General features: G+C 46.8%; 1 protein-coding gene across 2 annotated transcripts in view; it reads left to right on the forward strand.

Moving 5' to 3' along the window:
• The window catches only part of LOC147425005 (uncharacterized), a 29,321-nt gene extending 10,777 nt beyond the window's left edge, over positions 1-18,544 (forward strand). Inside the window, exons 5-7 of one of the 2 annotated variants that reach the window (XM_086500838.1) lie at positions 16,914-17,134; positions 17,214-17,400; positions 17,787-18,544. In XM_086500838.1, the coding sequence (XP_086356964.1) occupies positions 16,914-17,134; positions 17,214-17,400; positions 17,787-18,091 (713 nt within the window). In that variant the 3' untranslated portion in view covers positions 18,092-18,544. The remainder of the gene's footprint in view (positions 1-16,913; positions 17,135-17,213; positions 17,401-17,786) is intronic. The other variant, XM_086500836.1, reaches the window with a different exon arrangement.
• Positions 18,545-22,977: the final 4,433 nt, after the last annotated feature.

The raw sequence follows: 22,977 nt of genomic DNA on the forward strand, positions 1-22,977 counted from the left end.
TCTTTGTAGCTATTGACTCAAAAGTTCAAGGGCAGACTCTTTTGGGAAGCAATTATTTCAAAACACAAAAACTTCCTCTCATTCTTTCCTTTTCTCACTCCCCCCCCCCCCCCCCCCCCCCCCCCCCCCCCCCCCCCCCCCCCCCCCCAACCAATAAATATGATACCCCCTCCCTTATTTTTAAGCTTAGGAGATAAATTATTGGAGGTCTGCCCCTAACTTATACGCTTATGTAACTTGTAAAAAAATCCCCCTCCCTTGCACTTACGTGGTGCGATAAGTTTTCCATGGTGAATCCCCCGGGATGGCGAGGGTCTACTGCTGAGGGGGGTACTGTTGAGAAGTTGCCTGTTGAGCGGGGAGCTCCCGCTGCCTCTTCTGCCATTTAGTGCTAACGTGGGTTTGCTTATATATTAACTTAGCAAAATTGCCCTACCTACTTTTGTTGGAAAGTCACTTAAAAATAATAAGTGAAAATAACCAAAAATAGGAAAATAGGCTAAATGCACTTGAAAATTCCCCTAACTGATACTAATGGATTCTGATGGGAATTCCGATGATCATGCTGTGTGCAACCGGAGGATATGCATCTATGCTAAGTGACTGGGCATGCACGGTCTACGAATAGACTCACAAAAGTGCCAGATCACTGCTAATCTAGACTTGACTGAACTGACTGAACCCTGCTGTGGTGTAGCTTGTTCACGGTACACATAGGGTTGGGATGTGTCACGTGACAGCATACCCTCTGGTGAGTCAAAGATCAACACAATATCATCAGCATATAACAACAATGGGATCCACGTCCCTGCCAGCTGGGCACCTCTATCACCCTCTCTGTCAATGTGATCAGACACCTCATCAACATACATACCAAATAGAGTAGGAGACAATGGGCAACCCTGTTTCACCCCAATGGTGGAGTGAACTAAATCAGACATGCCCTCCGGAGTGCGTATATGTCCCATCATTGATCTGTATAGAGCCATAATCCCCCAAATAAACACTATGGGCACCTCCATCTCCTGCAATCTGCGCATCAATTGAGCTCTCGGTACCATGTCAAATGCTTTGCGGAAATCCACAAAGCTACAATAAATCCGTCTCCCATGTGACCTGCCCTCATTAATGATGGCTCTGAGTGTTAGAATATGATCAAGAGTGGAGAAACCCCTCCTGAAACCGGCCTGGCCCTTTGCTCTTACACCCTCACCCTCTGCCCAATTACTCAACTGTTGCTCAAGAATGGATGCATACAACCGTGCCAATGTGTGTCCAACCATAATAGTGCGGCAATTCCCAGGCTCTGTAGGATCACTTGCTTTGAAGATAGGCACAATAGTAGACAACCTCCAAGTCCCAGGTAACCCCTCACACATAGCACGATTAAACAACACTGCAAGAACCTCTACCAACATATCTCTAGCATGTGTAAAGTGCTCTGCTACTAGACCATCATGATCATATGCCCTGCTGGTCCTCATCCTTTCAATGGTTCTCTTTGCCATCTTAGTGGTAAAGAAGGTGCTGGTAGGTGGGCATGGCTCTGTAGGATCTGGAAGGGGGTCCTGTCCAGGAACCGTATATAACAATGAGGCATACTGGCCCCACACATCAGAAGAAGTAATCACTGGGGGAGGGGAGTGCTCATGCAAGAATCGCCATGCCTCTTTTGAGTCTCTACTCAAGAACAGTTGATACAAGTCTCGCTCCATCTAGGCCAAGTAAGCTCGTTTCTTCTATCGCACAAGGCGTCGGGAAGCAATCCGAGATTGTCTGTAAGTGATGACTCCTAAAAGAAGATCCCTCTGAAGCTGGGCTCTCATCTCTCTGCACTCCTCATCATACCAACTATTCTGGGGCATGCTCCCAGAATAACGCCTCCGATCCGGCTGAGTGTGTGGGTATGCCTCTGATGCTGCACCATGTAGTGTCTCAGTTAGTAAAGTGGTGCACTCCTCCTCTGAGAGGCCAGGACCAGCTGTGCATAGACGGCTATAGATCTCCTCTGTATAAACTGAGTCAGTCTCTGGTGTTAAATGTATAACGGGTATGTGACCTACCTCATTATGTCTAGGCTGTACTATACTGAAATGAAACAGAAAATGTCAAAAGTGTATGATCTACTGCTACGCCCACTGGTCTGGCTCCCACTATGAAATCCTGAATACAAGGAATAAAGCTTGGCTGTGCCATAACATAGTCCACTGTATTGGCCCCGTGTTTGTGTGGAAAGCACGTGAAACCGGCTGCTCCAGGAAATCACTGTAAGCCATTAAGTATGGCTAACCCATGTGCAGTCGTCATCTCCGGTGAGGTATCTCCCATACTCTGTCTGCTCTCTATCATGTGAGCATCTATCAAGCCCCAACTCACCCACATCGAGCTCTCTAAGCATCTCATCTGAAGTGTCGTAGAAGACTGTCTGAGAGTTGCACGTTCGGGCATTAAAGTCCCCTAGGAGGATGATATCACCATCCCTAGAAAACTCCCATATATCATCATCTAGTATAGAGAAAAGCGATTGTCCTCTGGATGCAGCATATATTGGGGGAAGTAACATATGGCAATGTATAGAAATCGGCCTGTGTCAGCTCTCAGTCTCATCCACATGTATCTAGCATGATCATCTCTCCGTACAATATGTAGTAGTGGCTATAACTCCTCCCTAAATAGCATTGCTACTCCTCCTGAACCTCTACTCCCATGCTCAGATCTCGCGACTGTCCTGTGGGCTGTCTCCCATCTGTATCCCACCACATGTGGCATAAGCTGTCCGGGGGCCTGATGCGTCTCTGAGAAGAAAAAAATGTCCCTGTCTCTGAAACTGTCCTCAAAGGCACCAACGTCCAACCTCATAGATCCATTACAATTCCAAGTAGCCATCTTTAGTGTGGTCCCATAGGTCTCACACCGTCATGTAGAGCGCCGCTCTACAATCACCACCTGACCATCTCTGTAAAAGGCCATCTTTCCCTTCTCCCTTGCCACCGTAATCTCTGGCATTACCTCTCTCATATGCGCAAGCTGTGAGAGAGTGAGATCATCACCGAGAAAAATACCTGTCTTCTTTAGAGTAGGCCTCTTTCTCAAGAATTCTTTCTTCTCTTCCAAGGAGGGGAAGCGTAGTATGAGAGCTCTCCCTTTTGAAGATTCTCCCGGGCCATCACTCTTCTTGCCCACTCCATGCCAGTGTGTGTGAAGGCTTCTCCACCCCCATCATGGATGTGAGGCTTGTGACCTCTTTTTCCACATTGTTCATGTCCTTGAGAGAGAGAGAGAGAGAGAGAGAGAATGAAATGAAATGTTATATTAAAGTCTTCAAAAGGCCAAAATGACCTATGAGACACTGTGGGTAATATAACACACTGTGGATATGTGTGTGGTATAAGATGAGCAGGGTGTACAATCCTCAAAAGAGCTAAATCACAAGAGATCCATTATCGGTCGTTGGCGGATCTCAATCTCCTCCATGGTCTGACCGGGCGGCGTGCATGTCGGGCCAAAGTGACCCAAATCCTCTGATGTAGCCTCTGACGATGCTGTGTAGTCCTCCGCAGTTGTGGGCGTCTGGATCTCCCTAGCTCGATCGGTCGATCGATTAATGTGCCTCTAGTATAAGGAGAATGTGAGCTTTGTTGTGGTAGTTGCTCCTCTAGCTGCCCAGTGCCCGCTCTAAAGAAGTCTGTGATCCGTCTCTGAGACTGGCTCTCCTCTCCTCTCATTAGGCTCTCTCTGTGTCTGTGCAACTCGAGTAAGAACAGTTCCAAACACATTTTGTTCTCATACCCCATGACTCTAGAGAGTGGTCCAAAGGCCTCTCTGAATAGGCAGTGAAAGCGGCCTCGTATCTCATAGTAAACTGGGCAGTGGCATGTGTAGTGCAACTCGTCTCTGGCTCCATGTGACATAGGGGACATGTCCTGGCCTCTGCTGGTACTCCGTTGTATCTACCAGTCTCGACCCGAAGCTGGTGTGAAGATGTCAATAGGCATCGTATCCCATGAGATAAGTGGGTGTCCATGTATTTAGGCCTTGTCACAAAATCATCCTCAGTAAGCTGGAGAAGATCCTCTCTAGGGAAAGCCATCTTCGTGCCCATTTCCCTCGCCGGCTGTATCCAAGTCCTCTTGGTATCTAGCTCAGTCAGGTCCTGGCGGATGAGCTTGGTGATCTCGGACTGTGTAAGGGCCAGAGATGGTGCATCCAATGAGTACTGGAAAGGGGGCAATCTGTCCATGCTGAACCCATGTCCCTGAAACCATGATGTCATCTCCCCATACCAGCATGTTGTATCTCCCTACATAGCTAACTGTCGAGAGGACTCAAGTGCTAAGCGGGCATATCTATATGTGAGGAGCCCCATAAGCGGTGTATAAAGATCTGGTGAGTGCCTCAGCCACTAGTGGGGGGGCAGCTAGCTCTGCTCGAATAATGTCGTGTGGTACCGAAGTCTTGGCTCTAATAAGCCACGAGATCATAGAGACCAAAGGCTTCTCCATGCCTCTCCATCCATGAGAGAGAGAGAGAGAGAGAGAGAGAGAGAGAGAGAGAGAGAGAGAGAGAGAGAGAACATGTGGAGCGATGGCTGCCTGCGCGCAAAAACCCTCGTGCTGCCTGTTGGCCGCCTGCTCGCGACCTGCCTATGCGTGCTCTGCTGCCCCTGCCCGTGGAGGGCAGGGGCACGGCAATGTAACAGGGAACGGGCAGAACGCAGCCCAAACATTTCGAAGCGGCGTTCCGGACAAGTCCCGCTCCCGAAACGGAGTGGGGAACAAAACGCCATTCCGGAACAAGGTGTAACCAAAACGGTGTTCCATAACAGGGGGAATGGGGTGGAACGCGCAAAAGTAGCATTTGGGGGCAGATTTGGAGGTGTTTGGGGGACATATTTAGGGCAGTTTGAGGGCAGGTTTGGGGCCAGTTTTGGGGTTGTTTAGGAGTTGATTTGGGACTAAGCTGATTGGAGGTAATTCACGCCTTACTTTGGACCGTTCCGGGCCCCCCCTCCTCAAGATTCGGACCCTCCTGTTCCTGTTTCCCATTCTCGTTCCTGTTCTAGGTGCCTGGGGCTCCCCTTCTATCTTGCGACTTGCCTCCCTCACCTCTATCGCGGAAGGAATCCTTTACAGATCTCAGCTTTGCGACATCCTCGACTTGTAGCGTCGCCATTGGCGTCTCCACAGATTCGCTTCGTGGTCTCCTCCTTCAGACTTCCATTGTCATGCCTGATTCTCAATCTATTGCCCTACCCCCTTCAACACCGAGCCCATCAAGACAACCGTCTCTGCCTGGAGAAGGCTGCTTCGGCGCCCTTGCTCCCACACCAGCTGCCCCTCCTGGTGCTGCAGACTTCCTGGCCTTGTTTGGGCGTTTCGCCCTATGTTGGTTACGCTGGTTGGTTGGTGCCTTGCCAGTTTCGGGTTTGGTTTTTCCTTTTTGGTTCTGGTTTTGTTTTTGCTTTTGTGCTTGTGTTTGCGTTTGTTTGTGTGTCCCTCCGTCTTTTCTTTCTGGTTCTTGTTTTGTTTTTGCTTTTGTGTTTGTGTCGGCGCGTGTCTTTGTGTCCCTCTGATGGTTTGCTTCTGGGTGTGTGTGGGTTTGAGTGTGTGCAGATGTGTGCGTGAAAGCTTGCCTATAGAGTCTGTGGGTGTGTGTGTGTGTGTGTGTCCCTAAGGTTTGCTTTCGGGTGTGTGCATGGAAGCTTGTCCTTAAGGTTTGCATTGTATGCTTTTTGTTATGTCGCTTTTGCTTGTTTTGCTTTGTACCTTTTCTTTTGGTTAGCTTGGGTTGTTTGTTTGGGGTTTTGGTTTTGGGCGTTGCTTGCTCGTGATTGGCCGACTGTGCTCCTCTTAGCTCCTTCTACCAAGCTTCTTCAGCCGGTTTCCACCTGGATGTTTGTGTCAAAGCCTTTTACACTGCCTCCTAGAAGTTCCCTCTCCAGCTACGGTCTTCAGGAGCTACCTTCAGCAAGTGGACCGGTCGCTCTTCTGGATGAAAGGTCCTCGTCAGCTTTGGTGCAGTGCTTTGTTACGCACCTCGTGCCATACTCCTGAAGTTTCCTGGTGATGTCAGTCACCTCTTCTCCCTCATCTTCGCCACCAACTGCTCTCTCCCTTCTGTTCCTCCATTACCTCTTGCTGGCAGATTTTATAAATTGGTGGGCATCTTCCCGACACTGAGCTTCTCGTAGCTATTCAGTGTCATCTTCACCGTTGGTGGCTTTTGGTGGCTTCAGTTCTTGATTTACAGTTGCTGACTGGGCTTTTGGTCGAGGTGCATATCTTTCAGAGGCTACTAACGTCCTCTCTTCACTTAGCTTGCCAGGGCACTTTCACTCTCTTTAGGAGAGGTTTTTTTACCTTGGTTTTCAGTCTTTCTGGTTTGGCCATGTGCCTAGTTGTATCCAATTTTTTTCCGTTTGATGCTTACGGGCCTGCTATGTAAACAGTCATGTACTTGCTCTTAGAGTCGGCACCATGTGGGCGTTCTGGGGTATTTTCAAGTAATAGAATCAGCCTTCTCTTTCCGCACGCGCGCGAGAGAGAGAAATGAAATGAAATGAAATGTTATATTAACATCTTCAAAAGGCCAAAATGACCTATGAGACCAATCAGTTACAAAATAGTGAATCTAATACCATGTCTGGGTACAAAAGAACTAGAAAAGAACTAGAAGTGGAACAAAATACTACTACTACTACTACAATCTAAAACTACGTGGGTGTAGCAGCTGATACAATAGGTACCCGGTAAACTGGATGTAACAGTGTGTGAAACAAAGATGGAAGAAATGGTGAGGATCCATCCTCATCTGCACTCTGGATGTCGAGAGAGTATGGCTCGAATCTTCTGTTGTAGTCTCCGTCGATGCTGTGTAGCTCCTCTCCTCAGTCGCGGTTGTCTGTATCTCTGTAGCTCCAATGCTCGGTCGATGAGAGTGCCAGTAGTGGTCGAATGAGTGTGGGACGAGCTCTGCAGTGGTGGCTGCTCCTCTGGCTGTCCCATATCTAGTGAAAAGAAATCTGTAATGTGTCTCTGGGACTGCCTCTCTCTAGCTCTCCTCAGTAAAGTGTCTCTATACCTGTGTAACTCAAGTAGATATAGTCCAAGACATCTCTGATCCTCATAACTCATGACCCTAGATAGAGGACCAAAACCCTCTCTGAATAAGCAGTGGAAACGCCCCCGTATCTCATAGAACACTGTGCAATGACATATGTAGTGCAACTCTGTCTCTGGCTCTCTCTGGCATAATCGGCATATCCTGCTGTCTGCTGGTATCCCTCTGAATCTACCAGTCTCAATCTCGAGCTGATGTGAGGATGTGCGTATCTGACCAATGGCACAACGCAAACCACGAGAGAGAGAGAGAGAGAGAGAGAGAGAGAGAGAGAGAGAGAGAGAGAGAGAGAGAGAGAGAGAGAGAGAGAGAGAGAGAGAGAGAGAGAGAGAGAGAGAGAGAGAGAGAGAGAGAGAGAGAGAGAGAGAGAGAGAGAGAGAGAGAGAGAGAGAGAGAGAGAGAAATGAAATGAAATGAAATGTTATATTAACGTCTTCAAAAGGCCATAATGACCTATGAGACCCGAAAGTTACAAAGTGGTGGATCTGATACAAAGTTAGAGTAACAAAATAACCTAACAACAGTACAAAACAAAGATATATACTATGGGGTCCTAAGTTGATCAATGTGAACCAAGCAAAAAACTAAGCAAAAAATGGGCGGCTTGTTGGGATAGCTGAATCACAAGAGATCTAGCATCGGTCGTTGGCGAATCTCATCAATTTCCTCCATGGTTAGTAGTCTGACCGGGCTGGCCAGCGTGCTCCGAATTTTCTGTCGTAGCCTCCGTCGATGCTGTGTAGTTCTTCGCAGTCGTGGACGCCTGGATTTCCCTAGTTCAATCGCTCGGTCAATCAGTGTGCCTCTGGTGTGAGACGAGGGGGAGCTTTGCTGTGGGAGTGGCTCTTGCGGCTGTCCCGTGTCTGCTCTGAAGAAGTCTGTGATCCGTCTTTGAGACTGGCTAGCCTCGCCATTCATCAGGCTATCTCTGTGTCTGCGCAGCTCGAGCAAGAACAAACCCAGACATCTCTGATCGTCGTATCCCATGACTCTTGAGAGTGGTCCAAAACCTTCTCTGAACAAGCAATGGAAGCGACCTCGTATCTCGTAGTAGACGGGGCAGCGACATGTATAGTGTAGCTCTGTCTCAGGTTCCATGTTACACAAGGGGCATGTCCTGTCCTCTGTTGGTACTCCGCTGTATCTTCCAGTCTCAATTTGCAACTGGTGAGAAGATGTGCGTAATTGGCCAATAGCACATTGTATCCCATGAGACAAGTGGGTATCCATGTATCTGGGTCTCGCCACAAAACCATCTTCCGTAAGCTGGAGAAGGTGGTCTCTGTAGAAAGCCATCTTCGTGCCCAATTCCTGTGCTGGTTGTATCCATGTCCTTCTGGTGTCTGGCTGGGTCAGGTCTTGGCGTATGAGCTTGGTGATCTCTGAGTGTGTAAGAGTGAGAGATGGTGCATCCAATGAGTAATGGAATGGTGGCAGCCGGTCTATGGTGAACCATGTGCCTGAAACCATGATGTCATCTCCCCATACCAGCATGTTGTATGGCTAACTGTCGAGAGGATTCAAGTGCTATGCGAGCATATCCGTCTCTAGGAAGTTCCCATGTGCGGTTTATGAAGGAGACTGATTTGGTGAGCGCCTCCACCACAAGTGGGGGGGGCGCTAGCTCTGCTCAGATAATGGCCAGTGGTACTGATGCCTTGGCTCTAATGAGCCGCGAGATCATAGAGATGAGAGGTTTCTCCATGTTCCCCCATCCGTCTGAGCGACCGGGCCTCCCGTGGTGATCCAGTGAAGGTCCCCATATCTCAGTTCCATAGAGCAATGCTGAAGCCACCAAGGTGTCAAAGAGCCAGAGCTTCGTCCGGGGCTCCTGAAACTGAACCTGCGAACACATCCTCTCCAATCTACCCAAAGCTGCGTGGGCTCTAGTAAGTCTGGTTTCTGCTGCTCTTCTGAGTGAGAATGTAGGTCCGCTAAAAACCACTCCAAGGTAAGTGTAAGCGTCTGTGTACTCCACAGTCTCCTGGCCGTATGTGAATGTAGGTGCTGACCTCCTGATCCACTGTGGGGTGGTATTAAACACCATAACCTTGGTTTTACCGAGGTTGACAGACGAACCACTTTCGTGGGCAAACGTATGCAAAGCATCCAATTGACGTTGCATTCCCTCTGGGGATTCGGAGATCAACACTATGTCATCAGCATATAACAAAAGTGGAATCCATGTCCCTGCCAACTGAGCACCTTTATCCCCATCGCTGTCAATGTAGTCAGAAATCTCATCCACATACATACCGAAAAGAGTGGGAGAGAGCGGGCAGCCCTGCTTCACCCCAATAGTGGAATGAACCGGTGTAGAAAGTCCCTCCGGGGTGCGTACATGCCCTACTACTAATCTGTACAATGCCATGATCCCCCAAATGAGTTATGTGGGTACTCCCATTTCTTGTAATCTGCGCATCAGTCTAGCTCTGCGTATCGTGTCGAAAGCTTTGCGGAAGTCCACAAAGCTACAATAGAATCATAGATCCGTCTCCCATGAGATCTGCCTTCCTCGATGATGGCCCCGAGTGTTAGGATATGGTCAAGAGTAGAGAAGCCTCTCCTGAATCCTGCCTGCCCAGTTGCACGTATTCCTTCCCTCTCTGCCCATCTACTCAGTTGTAGCTCAAGAATGGATGCATACAACCGTGCCAGTGTGTACCCAATCATAATAGTGCGATAATTCCCAGGCTCCATGGGGTCTCCTGATTTGAAGATAGGTACGATCGTAGATAGGCTCCAAGTGTCCGGTAGGCCCTCACACATGGCACGGTTAAACATAACTGCTAGAAGCTGTGCTAGTAGGTCTTTGGCATGCATGAAATGCTTAGCTACTAGGCCCTCATGATCATATGCTCTCCCAGTCTTCATCCTGTCAATAGCTTTCTTCACCATCTCAGCGGTGAAAAAGACACATGTATGTGGGCATGGGTCGGGGGGGTTGGGGAGGGGCGGTTGTCCAGGTACTGTGTACAAAGATGATGCGTACTGACCCCAGGTCTCTGTGGAGGAAATAGCAGGGGGGGGGGGGGGGGGGGGGACTGCTCATGAAAGAGCCGCCACGCCTCACGCGAGTATTGACTCAAGAATAGCTGATATAGATCCTGCTCGAGTCTAGCCAAAAAAGCCCTCTTCTTCCGCCGCACCAGGCGTCGGAAGTCCATCTGTGACTGTTTGTGAGTGACGTCCCCCAACAACACCTCCCTCTGAAGTTTGGCTCTAGTCTGGCGGCACTCCTCATCGTACCAGCTGTTCTGAGGCATGCTCCTAGATCGGCGGCTCTGCTCAGGCTAGGTGTGTGGGTATGCTTCTGCTGCTGCCTCATGTAATGTCTGTGTCAGTATAGTAGTTAGCTCCTCCAGAGGTCGCCCCGGGTCCTCAGTGCATAGGCGTCTGTAGATTCCGTCCATGTATACAGAGTCTGTGTCCCCTGTGAATGTGTAGCGAGTAGGGGCTGCTACTCGTGGCCTGTGTGCTACACTGAATTGGAAGGAGATAGTCATTGACACCAGAGCATGATCCACCGCCACCCCGACCGGTCTGAGCCCAACTGTGAGATCCTGGATACTAGAGATGAGATTCGGTTGTGCCATGACATAGTCCACCGTGCTGGCTCCATGTCTGTGTGGGAAGCATGTAAAACCTCCCGCCGCAGGAAATCTCTGTAGGCCGTTCAAGATGGCCAATCCATGTGCAGTGTCCATGTCTATCAGGTGTCTCCCATACTCAGTATATTCCATATCGTGTGATAGTCTGGAAAGGCCCGTCTCTACCACATCTATCTCTCTTAGCATCTCCTCTGAAGTATCATAAAACACTGCCTGGTGATGGGCAGTCCTAGCATTGAAGTCTCCGAGGATGATAATGTTATGTCATCATCCAAAATAGAGAAAGGGGTCTGTCCTCTGGGTGGTGCATAAACTGATGTACTCGGGGGAAAGTAACAAATAGCTAGATAGAGGTATCTGACTGTCTCTGCTTTCAGTCTCACCCACATGTACCTAGCCTGCTCGTCCCTGCGGGCTATATGTATCAATGGCTGCAGATCCTCTCTAAATAACACTGCCACTCCTCCCGAGCCCCGCCCTCTGTGCTCTGAGCGTGTCTCCTGTCTGTAGGCTGTCTCCCACCTATATCCACTGATGTGAGGCATGGATTGCCCAGGGGCCTGGTGTGTCTCAGAGTAGAAGATGATGTCTCTTCCAGTAAAGCTATCCTCAAAAGCACCCACATCAAGAGGCATAGATCCATTGCAGTTCCAGGCAGCTACTTTGAGTGTGGTCCCATAAGTCTCGCACCGTCATGTGGAGCGTCGCTCAAGTATTACCACTTTTCCGTCTCGGTAAAAAGCGATCTTGCCTTTCCCCCTTGCCGCTCTAATCTCCGGCATTACTTCCTGCATATGAGCGATCTACGAGAGGGTGAGATCGTCCCCGAGAAAGATGCCAGTCTCTTTAAGAGTTGGTCTTTTCTTCAAGAATGACTTCTTTGCTTCCATGGAGGGAAAACGGAGGATGAGTGCTCTTTCTTTTGAGGTTTCTCCACTGCCTCCATTTTTCTTTATGTTGCCCACTCTCCATGCCCTTGTGTGTGTCAGCTCATGAATCCCCATCAAGGCTGTGAGTTCTTTTACTTCTTCGTCCACATTGCCTTTGTCTTTAAGACCGCAAATTCTCACATGTAAAGCGCGCACCCTTCTCCTCTGCTCCTCCTCTAGTGTCTGGTTAATGATGTTGTTGGGTGTGGACGTGGGCGTTATCTCCTTGTCCTTTCCTTTCTTGGCCACCTTGATCCATTTCTCGGCTTCGTCCGCTTTCTGTTGGGTTTTGGTAAGGACATCCACCCAAGAAGTCGTCATTTCTTTGTGCTGTTCTTCTCCCTCTTTGATGGCCCGTACTTGTTCCTTGATCGTGTTGATTTCTTCAATTACTGAGGGTTGCAGTTCGCCCTCTTCCAGTGTGTTTCTTGATCGGGCTTCGGCGAGTTCTTTCTTGAGTGACGCGATCTCTTTCTCTTGGGTCGTCACTCGGTCTTCTAGCGTGCTTATCTTGCTCTCTTGGATCAGCACACGTCCTTCGAGAATGTTTATTGTGCCCCAGAGATTTCGGTTCATCTTGGTGATGGTCTCCGTCATTTCCTCTTTGCATTTTTGAATGGCATCCTCTAGGGGGTCGGCTTTATCGTTCGTCTTCCTCATGCTTGATCGCTGTCCTCAAGGGGGTTAGATGTACGTGTGCACCCACCCTAGCAGCGGGCGCGGCAGTTGGGCGTGTGGGGGAGTCGTCCGCAAGGGAGTCGCTAGATGCACGTGTGCACCCACACTAGCGGCGTTCTCGGCGAGTGGTGGAGCGCGAGGTGGTACGGCCCGGGGGAGAAGCGGTAGTTACAGATTGAAGAGAGAAAGGGGGGGGGGAGGGAGGTATGGTAGATAGAGTGGGGGGAAGGTGGGCGGGCAAAATAATATAAAAAATATAAAAATAATTTTTTTTTTACTCCCTACGTGTAGAGGATGGACGTCCTACGCGTGAAAGAAAAAAGGGGGGGGGGGGGGGGGGGGGGGAGAGACATACTACGCGTAGGAGAGGGGGGGGAGACATACTACGCGTAGAAGTTGGGGGGCTAGGGCAGCGTGCAGCGGGCGGGGGGGGGGTGCACAGCAGGGCTCCACGGGGGTGCAGCGCGCGAGCAGGGTAGGGCAGCGGGGGGGTAGGGCGACGGGCGAGCGGGTGCAGGGCAGGCAGCGAGGGGCAGAGGCGGGGGGGCAGGGGGGCGGGCGCGCAGGTGCAGCGCAGGCAGGGCGGGGCGCGAGGGGCAGAGGTGTGGGGGGGGGGGGGGGCAGGGCGCAAGCCAGGCAACAGCACCGCGCGGGCAGCGAGCAGGGTGCGCGCGCGAGCAGCAGAGAGAGAGAGAGAGAGAGAGAGAGAGAGAGAGAGAGAGAGAGAGAGAGAGAGAGAGAGAGAGAGAGAGAGATGAAATGAAATGAAACGATATATTAACGTCTTCAAAAGGCCACAATGACCTATGAGACTAGTCTGTTTACAAATTGGTGAATTTGATACCATGTGCGGGTACAAAAAAGAGATACGAAAATGAATCTAGAAGTGCTACTAGATGGAACTGTGTGGGGTATGTGTGACCATTGATACAATGGGTGCCCAATACAAGAGGGTGATATAATGGGTGAATCCATCCTCATCTGTACTCGGGATGTCAAGATAGTATGGCTCGAATCCTTTGCTGTAGTCTCTGTCGATGTTGTGAAGCTCCTCTACTCAGTCATGGACGTCTTGATCTCCCTAGCTCCAACGCTCGGTGAATGAGAGTACCGCGGGTGTGAGTATGAGCTGAGCTTTGCAATCGTGGCTGCTCCTCTATCTGTCTAATGTCTGGTGCGAAAAAATCCGTAATCTATCTCTGGGATTGTCTCTCTTCAGATCTCCTTAGTAAACTATCTCTGTGTGTGTGTAACTCAAGTAGATATAGTCCAAGACATCGCTGGTCCTGATAGCTCATGACTTTGGAGAAGGGTCCGAAGCCACTCTCTGAATAGACAGTGGAAGCGACTCCGTATCTCGTAATACATTGTGCACTAACATATATAATGCATCTCTATCTTGGCTCTGTATGGCATAGGTGGCATATCCTGCTAGCTACTAGTATCGCTTTGAATCTGTCAGTCTCAATCTCAAGCTGGTGTGAAGATGTCCATATCTGACCAATAATACACCGTAACCCATGAGATAGATGTGCATCCATCTCATCCCCTGTGAGTTGGAGAATATGCTCTCTGTAGAAAGCCATCTTCATGCCCAACTTTTGTGTCGGCTCTATCCATGTCCTTCTGGTGTCAACTGGTTAGGTCCCGGCGATTTGATCATTTGAGTCTAGTAATCTCCACCAGTGTAGAAGACAGCGATGGTGCATCAAGGAACCTCTTCCAGCATATCTCTAGCATGTATAAAAGTGCTCTACTACTAGACCATCATGATCATATGCCCTCCTGGTCCTCATCCTGTCAATGGCCGTCTTTACCATCTCAGTGGTAAAGAAGGTACTCGTGAATGGGCATGGCTCCGGAGGATGTGGAAGGGGTATCACCGTACACAAGGATGTTGCATACTGACCCCATGCATCTGGAGAAGTAATCACTTGGGGAGGGGAGTGCTCATGAAAGAAACGCTATACCTCTCATGAGTCTCTACTCAAGAACAACTGGTATAGGTCTTGCTCTATCTGCGCTAGGAACCCTTGCTTCTTCCGTCACACATGGCGTTGGAAGGCTATCCGAGATTTTGTGTGATAAATGACCCCCAAGAGAAGATCCCTTTGAATCTGTGCTCTCCTCTCTCTACTCTCCTCCTCATACCAACTGTTTGGAGGGCTCCCAAAACAGCGTCTGTGATCAGGATGAGTCTGTGGGTATGCCTCTGTTGTTGCATCATCCAATGTCTCAGTCAATATAGTGGTGATCTCCTCCACAAAGACTCGTGGCATGCTGGCTGCTGTACATAGATGACTATAGATCTCCTCTGTATAAACAGAGCCAGTCTCTAGTGTAAATGCATAGCAGGTATGTGTCCTCCCTTCCGATACCTGGGCTGAGAAGAAGAAGAAGTAGAAGAGGATTTTAACGTCGCAGGAAACTATCCCAAGAGACCTTAAAGATCTATCCGACGAGAGTTGAACTCAAGACCTGTTAGTCAAGAGGGAAATGACTCAACCAATCTACCACACTTGGGTGATAGAAAGGTTATACCTTTTTCCTCTTTTTATTAACACACTCACAGACCCCCACACACACACACACGCACGCACGAGAAGAAGAGGATTTTAACGTCGTAGGAAACTATCCCAAGAGACCTTAAAGATCTATCCGACGAGAGTTGAACTCAAGACCTGTTATTCAAGAGGGAAATGGCATAACCAATCTACCACACTTGGGTGATAGAAAGGTTATACATTTTAACACACACACACACACACACACACGAGAAGAAGGACTTTAACGTCGTAGGAAACTATCCCAAGAGACCTTAAAGATCTATTCGACGAGAGTTGAACTCAAGACCTGTTATTCAAGAGGGAAATGGCACAACCAATTTACCACACTTGAGAGAGAGAGAGAGAGAGAGAGAGAGAGAGAGAGGGGCCATTGCGAGCGTGATCAAGGCCACTTCCCCCCTCTCAAGAGTCGCACTCGAAACCCTAATCACAGGCATCAGTATCTCTGCAGGACTTGCACCCTGCAATGCCGGTTCCCTGCCTCAGGATGTTCTGCGCCCAAGTCACTGCCCTGCCTGCTCCTGCATGCAAGGGTTTCGACCTCGTCTTTTCCCGTTCTACCTTGCTTTGCCTGCCCCTCGCCGATCATCTTGGCCTTCCCCTCGCACCCCAGTGCACTACCCTGCCTGCTCCTGCACGCGAGGGTTTTGACCCTGTCTTTTCCTGTTCTGCCTTGCTTTGCCCGCCCCTCATGGATCATCTCGGCCTTCCCCTCGAACCCCAGCCTCATCACCCAGCTGCAACCTGTCCTCACCATTTACCCTGCCTCTGCCACCACCGTTGCCACCCTATCTTGAGCCTCGACGTGCCGCATTGCTCTTCACCCAACTTCATTTTTTGGCCCACCTTGCTGCCGTCGGAGCCGCTCGGTGTTGCTGCGTGTGTTGGCGTGAGCATGTGAGTTTGGGTGTGTTTGTGTGTGTGTGTGTGTGGGGTTTTTTTTGTGTGTGCGTGCACGCTGAGGTTTCGCGTCTAGGTTTTGGTCCGTGCTTGTCTGCTTGTAGGTTGGTGTCTTTACGCGTGTAATGTGTACTTGTGTGTATGTGTTTGTTGTTGTGTTCGTGTGTTGTGTGTGCCTGCTTGGCTTTGAGGTGGGCTTCTGCTGCTGCTTTAAGCTGGAGTTTCCTTATGCCGTTCACCTCCTCTGCCTGTCTGTGGCCTGTGGAATTGTAGCAGCTCTCTCAGGGTCTACTGGTGCTTCTTCTAGCTCATCCTTCTTCCTGCCGGTTCAGTTTCTTCCTGGTCGCTCGGCGGTCTTGGGTAGCATAGCTGCCCCCTTACCACTTATTGGGAGGACACTTTGCTCGATAGCTACGAGGTGCCGATCTTCCAAAGGCATCTGTAAATGCCTTCTCCTCTCAGTACTCCACCTAGTTCCTAGGGCACTTTTACCCTCACTAGGAGGGATTTTTCCCCTGGTTTTTTTCAGGTCTATAGTTGTTTCAGCCTATGGGCGTTATGTTTCAGCTTTTCCAGTCTTTTCACAGGTTCTATGCCTTTGAGCAGCCTTGTATTTTGCCTTTGGGTGGCTGTATCAGATTTACTTCCCTGTAGGTAGGCACCTTTTGGGCCCCTATAGGGGGTCAAAGTAATAGAGAATCAGCAATGTGCCTTTTTGAGATTGAGAGGGGGGGGGGGTCACTGATTAGAGAAAACCAGTGGTCTCTATCAACAACATGAGTGTGTGCACGCACACATGTATGTACGTGTTTCCTGTAGTGTGCTTGTACACGCACACACTCACTCACCCGTACACGCACGGTTGGTAGGGGCCAAGGCAACGAGTTGATTTGTACTTTTCGGCCTGAAGTTGTCCTCACCTCAATGTTCTTGTTCATAATGACGTGCATTGGATTCCCACCATATTTTCTACATGCATTTTTCTGGTTGGCATGACTTTGGAACAACCTTTTTGGAATTTACTGCAGAACAAATACTGAACAAAATTGAGAAAGGGCTCGTTTCATTTTTGTCTGATTCAGCTACAATGCGTCATTGTATCTTTGCAGCACAGGACTGGGCTGAAATTCTCCTTCGCATGTATACAAGGTGGGGCGAGAGGCAGGGTTACAAGACACGAGTGACAGAAAAATCTGCAGGGGAGGAGGCTGGAATTAAGTCTGCTACAATTGAGGTGGACGGCTTGTATGCATATGGCTACTTGTCAGGTGAAAAGGGAACACATCGGCTGGTTAGACAGTCACCCTTCAACTCAAAAGGTTTAAGACAGGTAAGCTTTTCAAATCTAAAGTTTATACATATAAGGTCAATAACCCTCTTAGTAATAAGACAATGCTTGTGAAATGCAGACAAGTTTTGCAGGTGTTGAAGTAATGCCTCTTATAGAAGAGGGTGCTTTGGATGTAGAGCTGCCTGATGAAGACATTGAGATTTCTACGATGAGGGCTGGAGGAAAGGGGGGTCAGAATGTGAATAAAGTGGAAACTGCTGTTCGTATAGTGCACATTCCAACTGGAATCAGTGTGCGGTGTACAGGTGTGTTTTGTGGATCGTAGTTGTCGATTTGTTCTTGGCTTTCTAAAGCAAACCTTAAAAGAAGGGAGTTAGGCATACATTTTTGAATTTTGCATGTGAAGCATTGAATGATTGAAATCTTCTTGATATTTTAGTTTGTAAGTGGGTCCTTTCATTTAAGCAGTGTCAGGTGGGTCCTTTTTTTTTGAGGTTTTAGAATGCCAATGTGACACTTCAACTTGGTTTTTTTGTTTTTCTGCGACTTTGTTATGTGTACACGCAGCTTTTGTTTTGCTGAATTTATCGAAATACTAGTACTGGCAAGCTTAGGGTGGTCTAGTGTGCAAGCTTAGTTTTCTGTGGCAGGAGATGGCATCTCAAAGTCATTAGCAATTGCGGTTTTGCAGAGGAGAGGACTCAATTAGCGAACAAGATGAAGGCTCTAAGGTGGCTTAAAGCTAAACTGTTGGCAATAGCTGAGGAGCAAAGAGCCTCAGAAATTAAACAGATTAGAGGAGACATTGTGAAGGCTGAATGGGGCCAGCAGATTCGAAATTACGTCTTTCATCCGTACAAGCTAGTGAAAGATTTGCGGACAGAGGTGGAAACATCTGACATTTCATCGGTAATGGATGGAGAGCTAGAACCTTTCATCAAAGCCTATCTAAGGCACAAGCATTCTCTATCTGAGACGGCTACACCATTAGTGTAAAGGTCTCAATGCAGGCTGACAAATTGGATGCCTCTCGAAGGTCACAGGATTCGATCGTGTATGGCTGAAGGGAACCTAGCAGATGCAATTCAGAGGATAGGTTTTCAAGGCCTTTTCAGAGAACTGATTTAGAGTAGAACACCACCCACTTGATATTTTATGGGGCAGCATGCGTATTGAGATTCTTCTTGAAGCTGTGGTTGATTTCTGGCTCTTCCTCAAATGCGACTCCTCTCAGCAAATGGAGGGGATTGATTGTTCTCTTTTTTCCTCCATCGTTACTCTGTCAAAGAAATTTCTACAATTTCTCAAAAGATCTCAACGAGTGCCAAAAGAGGACATTATGGACATTTCTAGCATGTCTGTTGTATAAAGATTGAAAAAGACTCTTTGTCTATGTAAGTCTGTGTACTGTTGATTTTAAATATGGAAAATATAAATTTATGTCAAGAAGGTCCTATCTAGGGTTTCACCTTTGGCTACTCAAACCACAGGCAATGTGCAACTATAAGGGCGCACAATTTTAAGCAGAAGGATGTAGGTATGGTTCTTGTGCAGCCATGATTGGTCACACTATAACCTCCCTCAAATTGTGGCGTTTAGAATTGTAGGGGTCTTATTAAGTTTAGCATAGAAGCTCCACATTAGAATCTTCTTCTTTGAGGAGAACATCACCAATTTTGGCATTTACTCCACACGTGGGGAGTCAAGGTACCGGTGGACTTAAGACACAGGGTGCCAGCCATTTGTTACATGTCCCAGGCAATTTCAATTGCTCATTACTTGCTTGAATGATTTGCATTATTAAGAAGCATTCCAAATTTTGGAAGTAATTTCTTGAGATAAGAGTGCTATAAGTTTTGCTCAGTTAGAGCATTTTGTTCGAGGTAAGCTCTAATATTAGTCTGAACTCTAGGTAAAGGTTCTTTTGGCCAAAGGAACCGTCTCTTAAGAGCATGTTTGATTGAATCATTTTAGTTTAGTTTCTACTACGAGCATATGGATCCACATATGAGCACCAAATTTATTAATTCTCCAAGTGGATAAGTAGACTTTTAGATTAGGAAAACATCTATATTATCAAAAGAGTTGTCTCCTTGATGTTTTTGAGGATAAAAACTCTCCTTCAAGGAGGAGTAATGTCAAGACGAGGCTAGAACCAAGGAGGGGTACATTGATGTTATCACAAAGAGTTGTCTCCTTGATGTTTTGAGGCTAAAAACTCTCCTTCAAGGAGGGAGTTATGTCAGGACAAGGCTAGAACCAAGGGGGTGTACGGTTGGCTAGGCATGTAACCAAGGGGTCTCCTAAAGGTAGGTTAGGAAGCCTATAAGAGGAGTATGGTAGGGTGAAGAAAGACATGCTCCAATTCATTGTCCTTTCATTTTGTTACTTCATGAGCTATTTGGTTGTGTTCAAAATGCTAGCTGATGTTTTTTCATAGTCAACATAAAGTATAAATCTACAAAACAGGTTGCATTCAAAATCACGGCAGCTCCTTAAACCATGTGGTTTAGCTTTTCAAACATCAACATAATGCCTTTCTTAATGGCTGATATCACATTTTAAATGATGCAGCAAAACAACTTGACGTCGGGGTAGCTCACACCAAAGTAGAGAGACAGAGCGCAAAAAACTCAAGCACACTTGTAGTTGAAAACCCATTGCAAAAGATACATGCGCACTCGAACCAACAAGAATGCATGCAGGAAAACTTTGCACAGGTGAATATATGCGAGTGATGAATATCCTATAACCATCATCAATTTGGGTCCGCAGGATGGCTAATACACTAACAAATCCAGGGAAGAAATAATATTTGCCACACATGTGAAGCATAGACAAGAAGAATGAGTCTATTGCAATAGGTTTTTCTTTTCACACTAGAGTAAACGCCTCTCTTGAGAAGAAAGATTTTACCAAGTTAGCATAATACACATTGTGCTCTACAATAGTGGTTTACTTCCAAAAGACGCATATTTAGGGAGCTTCCTGTCAATAATTCCATCACAGAACATGTTGATTGTAGGTATGTCTAACATGGTTGTCGCAAGGAAGCACTTTGCTATTTTCGTCAGATGTGAAGGAAAGGCATCTCTTCAAATGCGCTTGCACCTTGAAGACCTATGGCCTTCTTGCTTAACAACTAATTGTCAAAGGTGACCCTTTCCCTCAATTACTTCGCCTTCCCTCAGCCACCTCCGTGGTATTCTTGTGGCCTACAAAAACCACGTCTCAAAGGAGAAGGTAGATAGGCATATCTTTCTACTTTCACTATTTATCGAACCATGATTTGGCTTGCAAATAAAGTCATACATCTATTTTTGGGCTATCATTCAATGAACATTGGTGATAGGGTCCTCCATTGAGGTCCACTTCTCTTCATGCTTTTGATTGATGAGTTGTGTGCACCATAGACTATGCCCAAAGGTTGATAGGAATTGCACTGCATGTGCAAGGGTTTAATGCTTCTTTGTCATGACATGTCTCTTATCTTACTTAACAATGTCAATTGGTCATGATTGTCATGGTATTTAGAGGCATGTGCTGTGAGAGAGGGGGGGGCATTCTGCAAGAAGAGAGGAGGATTGTGGACTGCAAGAAAAAACTTTCAATTGTGGTGGCCTAGCTACCAAATCCCGCCACCTCCTTGAGATTTCGGTAGATGGATCAATTTCTTCTCAAAATGCTACACCTCTAGGTAACTCTACTAGTCCTTTTCATACTGCATCTCTCTGCTCCATGCTTCTCTGTTTTTTTTTTTTTTTGACCCCCCCTACATCTTGTTGATGTGATCTTCAAATACCGTCTCTTTTCCATGATTTAAAACAAGGGGTTATACCAATTGAGCACTTTATTGGTTTTACCTTCCTTTGATTTGTCTCTGATTATTTTCAATACTTTGCAATGAATATTGCCTAATCAATTGGTACTTGCAAGATATTCTGGTGCTTACTTATGTATGTGTAGGTATCAACGGTTGTGAGATTATGTGATGGCTTAGTGTTCTTTCTCTCAAGCTGCAAAGCTTGACCTTGCCAATGTCCTAGTGGTACAACCATATCTCTGCACTTTAACACTATGAAGTATATAGACCCTTCCAGTACTGCTCTCATTTATTATATGACCTTGCCAAAAAAGACTATCATGCATTTTTTGAAATAGGAATTTTGGGAGCACAAACAATTACTACATGTGCATAAGCAACAAGCTCAAATGTTTGTTTGCAAGAGGATGTCTTATTCTTGTAAGGTCGTTTCTTCTTCGCAAAGGCCTCACATTGCTTATCTAAAAATTTAATGTTGTTGCCTTCCCAGAGAATTAATAGGAGTCAAGATTGCAAGACAACTAATTTACCAATTTTGCGAGTTACCAAATGAATCTATTACACCCTAGCTCCTCCCAACACCTCCACATTTGCAGTAGTTTAAACTTGTTGGTTGACTATTGTTCAAATTTATCATTGCATGATAATACTTTTTTGCTATTTTGATTGCAAAGGCTTCAACAAATGATGACAATGATTCAGTTCTTTTTGGCGAGGAAACAGAGGATAAATAACAAGCTATAGCAAAAAGGGAAGCACAAAAGAAACCTAGTGCAAAGAAAGAATGTCAATACGTAGCTTGTGCATAGTGTTTATTTGTATTGCTTTGATGATGTTGCAAGGCTAGGGATGTCACTTTTCAAAATGTGACTCATATCATGTGAGTTAACCCAAGAGGATTATTAATTATCCAAAATGTATACTTTTATGTATACATAGGAGGAAGAGAGAGGGGGGGGGGGGGGGGGGTAAATAGGCCTATAGTGTATATATTGTATGTATATTGAGGTATTATTAACAACATATTGAACGCGCATGATATAGGGATATTTTGATAAGTGACCACCCAGGGTCTCAAGGTTGCCCAAAAGAAGGAAATTGCGTGGACCCTAAACTCAATACAACTCCTCATTCTTGATGGAGTTTTGATGAGAAGGACACCATCGCATTCTATGCATAATCCATTATTTTGTGGAAACTCTTCCATAGTTAGTTCTAAGTGAGTTCCTTCATCATGCATGATGGTCACATCAACGTAGGGAGCTCCTCAAGGTGTTGACTATGGCTACTTGGTCACGACTCTAATCAATTGTCAAATGGGTTAGTTAAAGCTCTTGCAATGATGTCAACTACATGTTACCCTTAACCATATTTTCTTACAGTAGCTCCTTTGCTATAGTACATATATACATATTTAAAATACATTCATAATTAATTATCATGTAATGTTGCAAGTAGAAAAGAATGCACACTACGATCAACTTTCAAAAATGACATATATACCTTACAACATTGAAATTTCCATGTCACTGTGTCATATCTCCAGCTAGACCAAATTGTTTGGACTCTAAGTGGAATGTTCCACTATTACGACTAGCTACTCCATGCCATACTCTCAAATCTTATGGCTTCAAATTTTTCTTTGCATTAGGTTGCAAGCTAGATACTTCCCATGAGAATAGAGGTAGTTCCATCACTTATATCAAGTTTTATTAATTGTTCAAAGGTTTGTTTCCCCTTATGCTACAAGCACATAACAATGCATGTAAAACTATAAGATGGTTTGTAAACGGCATCTCCTGGATCAATCCTACCATTTCTCATTGCTCAGAGCATATCAATGAAAGTGTAGCATTGATATGTGGTGTCACATCGTATTTGCCTCACACTAAAATATCGTGTATCTTTCCTCTAGTAGACAAAGGTGACTGCAAACTTTGAACAATTGTCAAAATATCAATCACATTAGACAGATGTATTCACATTGCATGAGACAAAAGCAATCTAATGCTTACTTGCCTTGACCCTATTGTTTATATCTTCAATCAAATCTCCAAGA

Source organism: Adiantum capillus-veneris, chromosome 25 (genome assembly GCF_014529385.1).
Source record: "Adiantum capillus-veneris isolate H3 chromosome 25, ASM1452938v2, whole genome shotgun sequence".
Lineage (NCBI taxonomy): Eukaryota > Viridiplantae > Streptophyta > Polypodiopsida > Polypodiales > Pteridaceae > Adiantum > Adiantum capillus-veneris.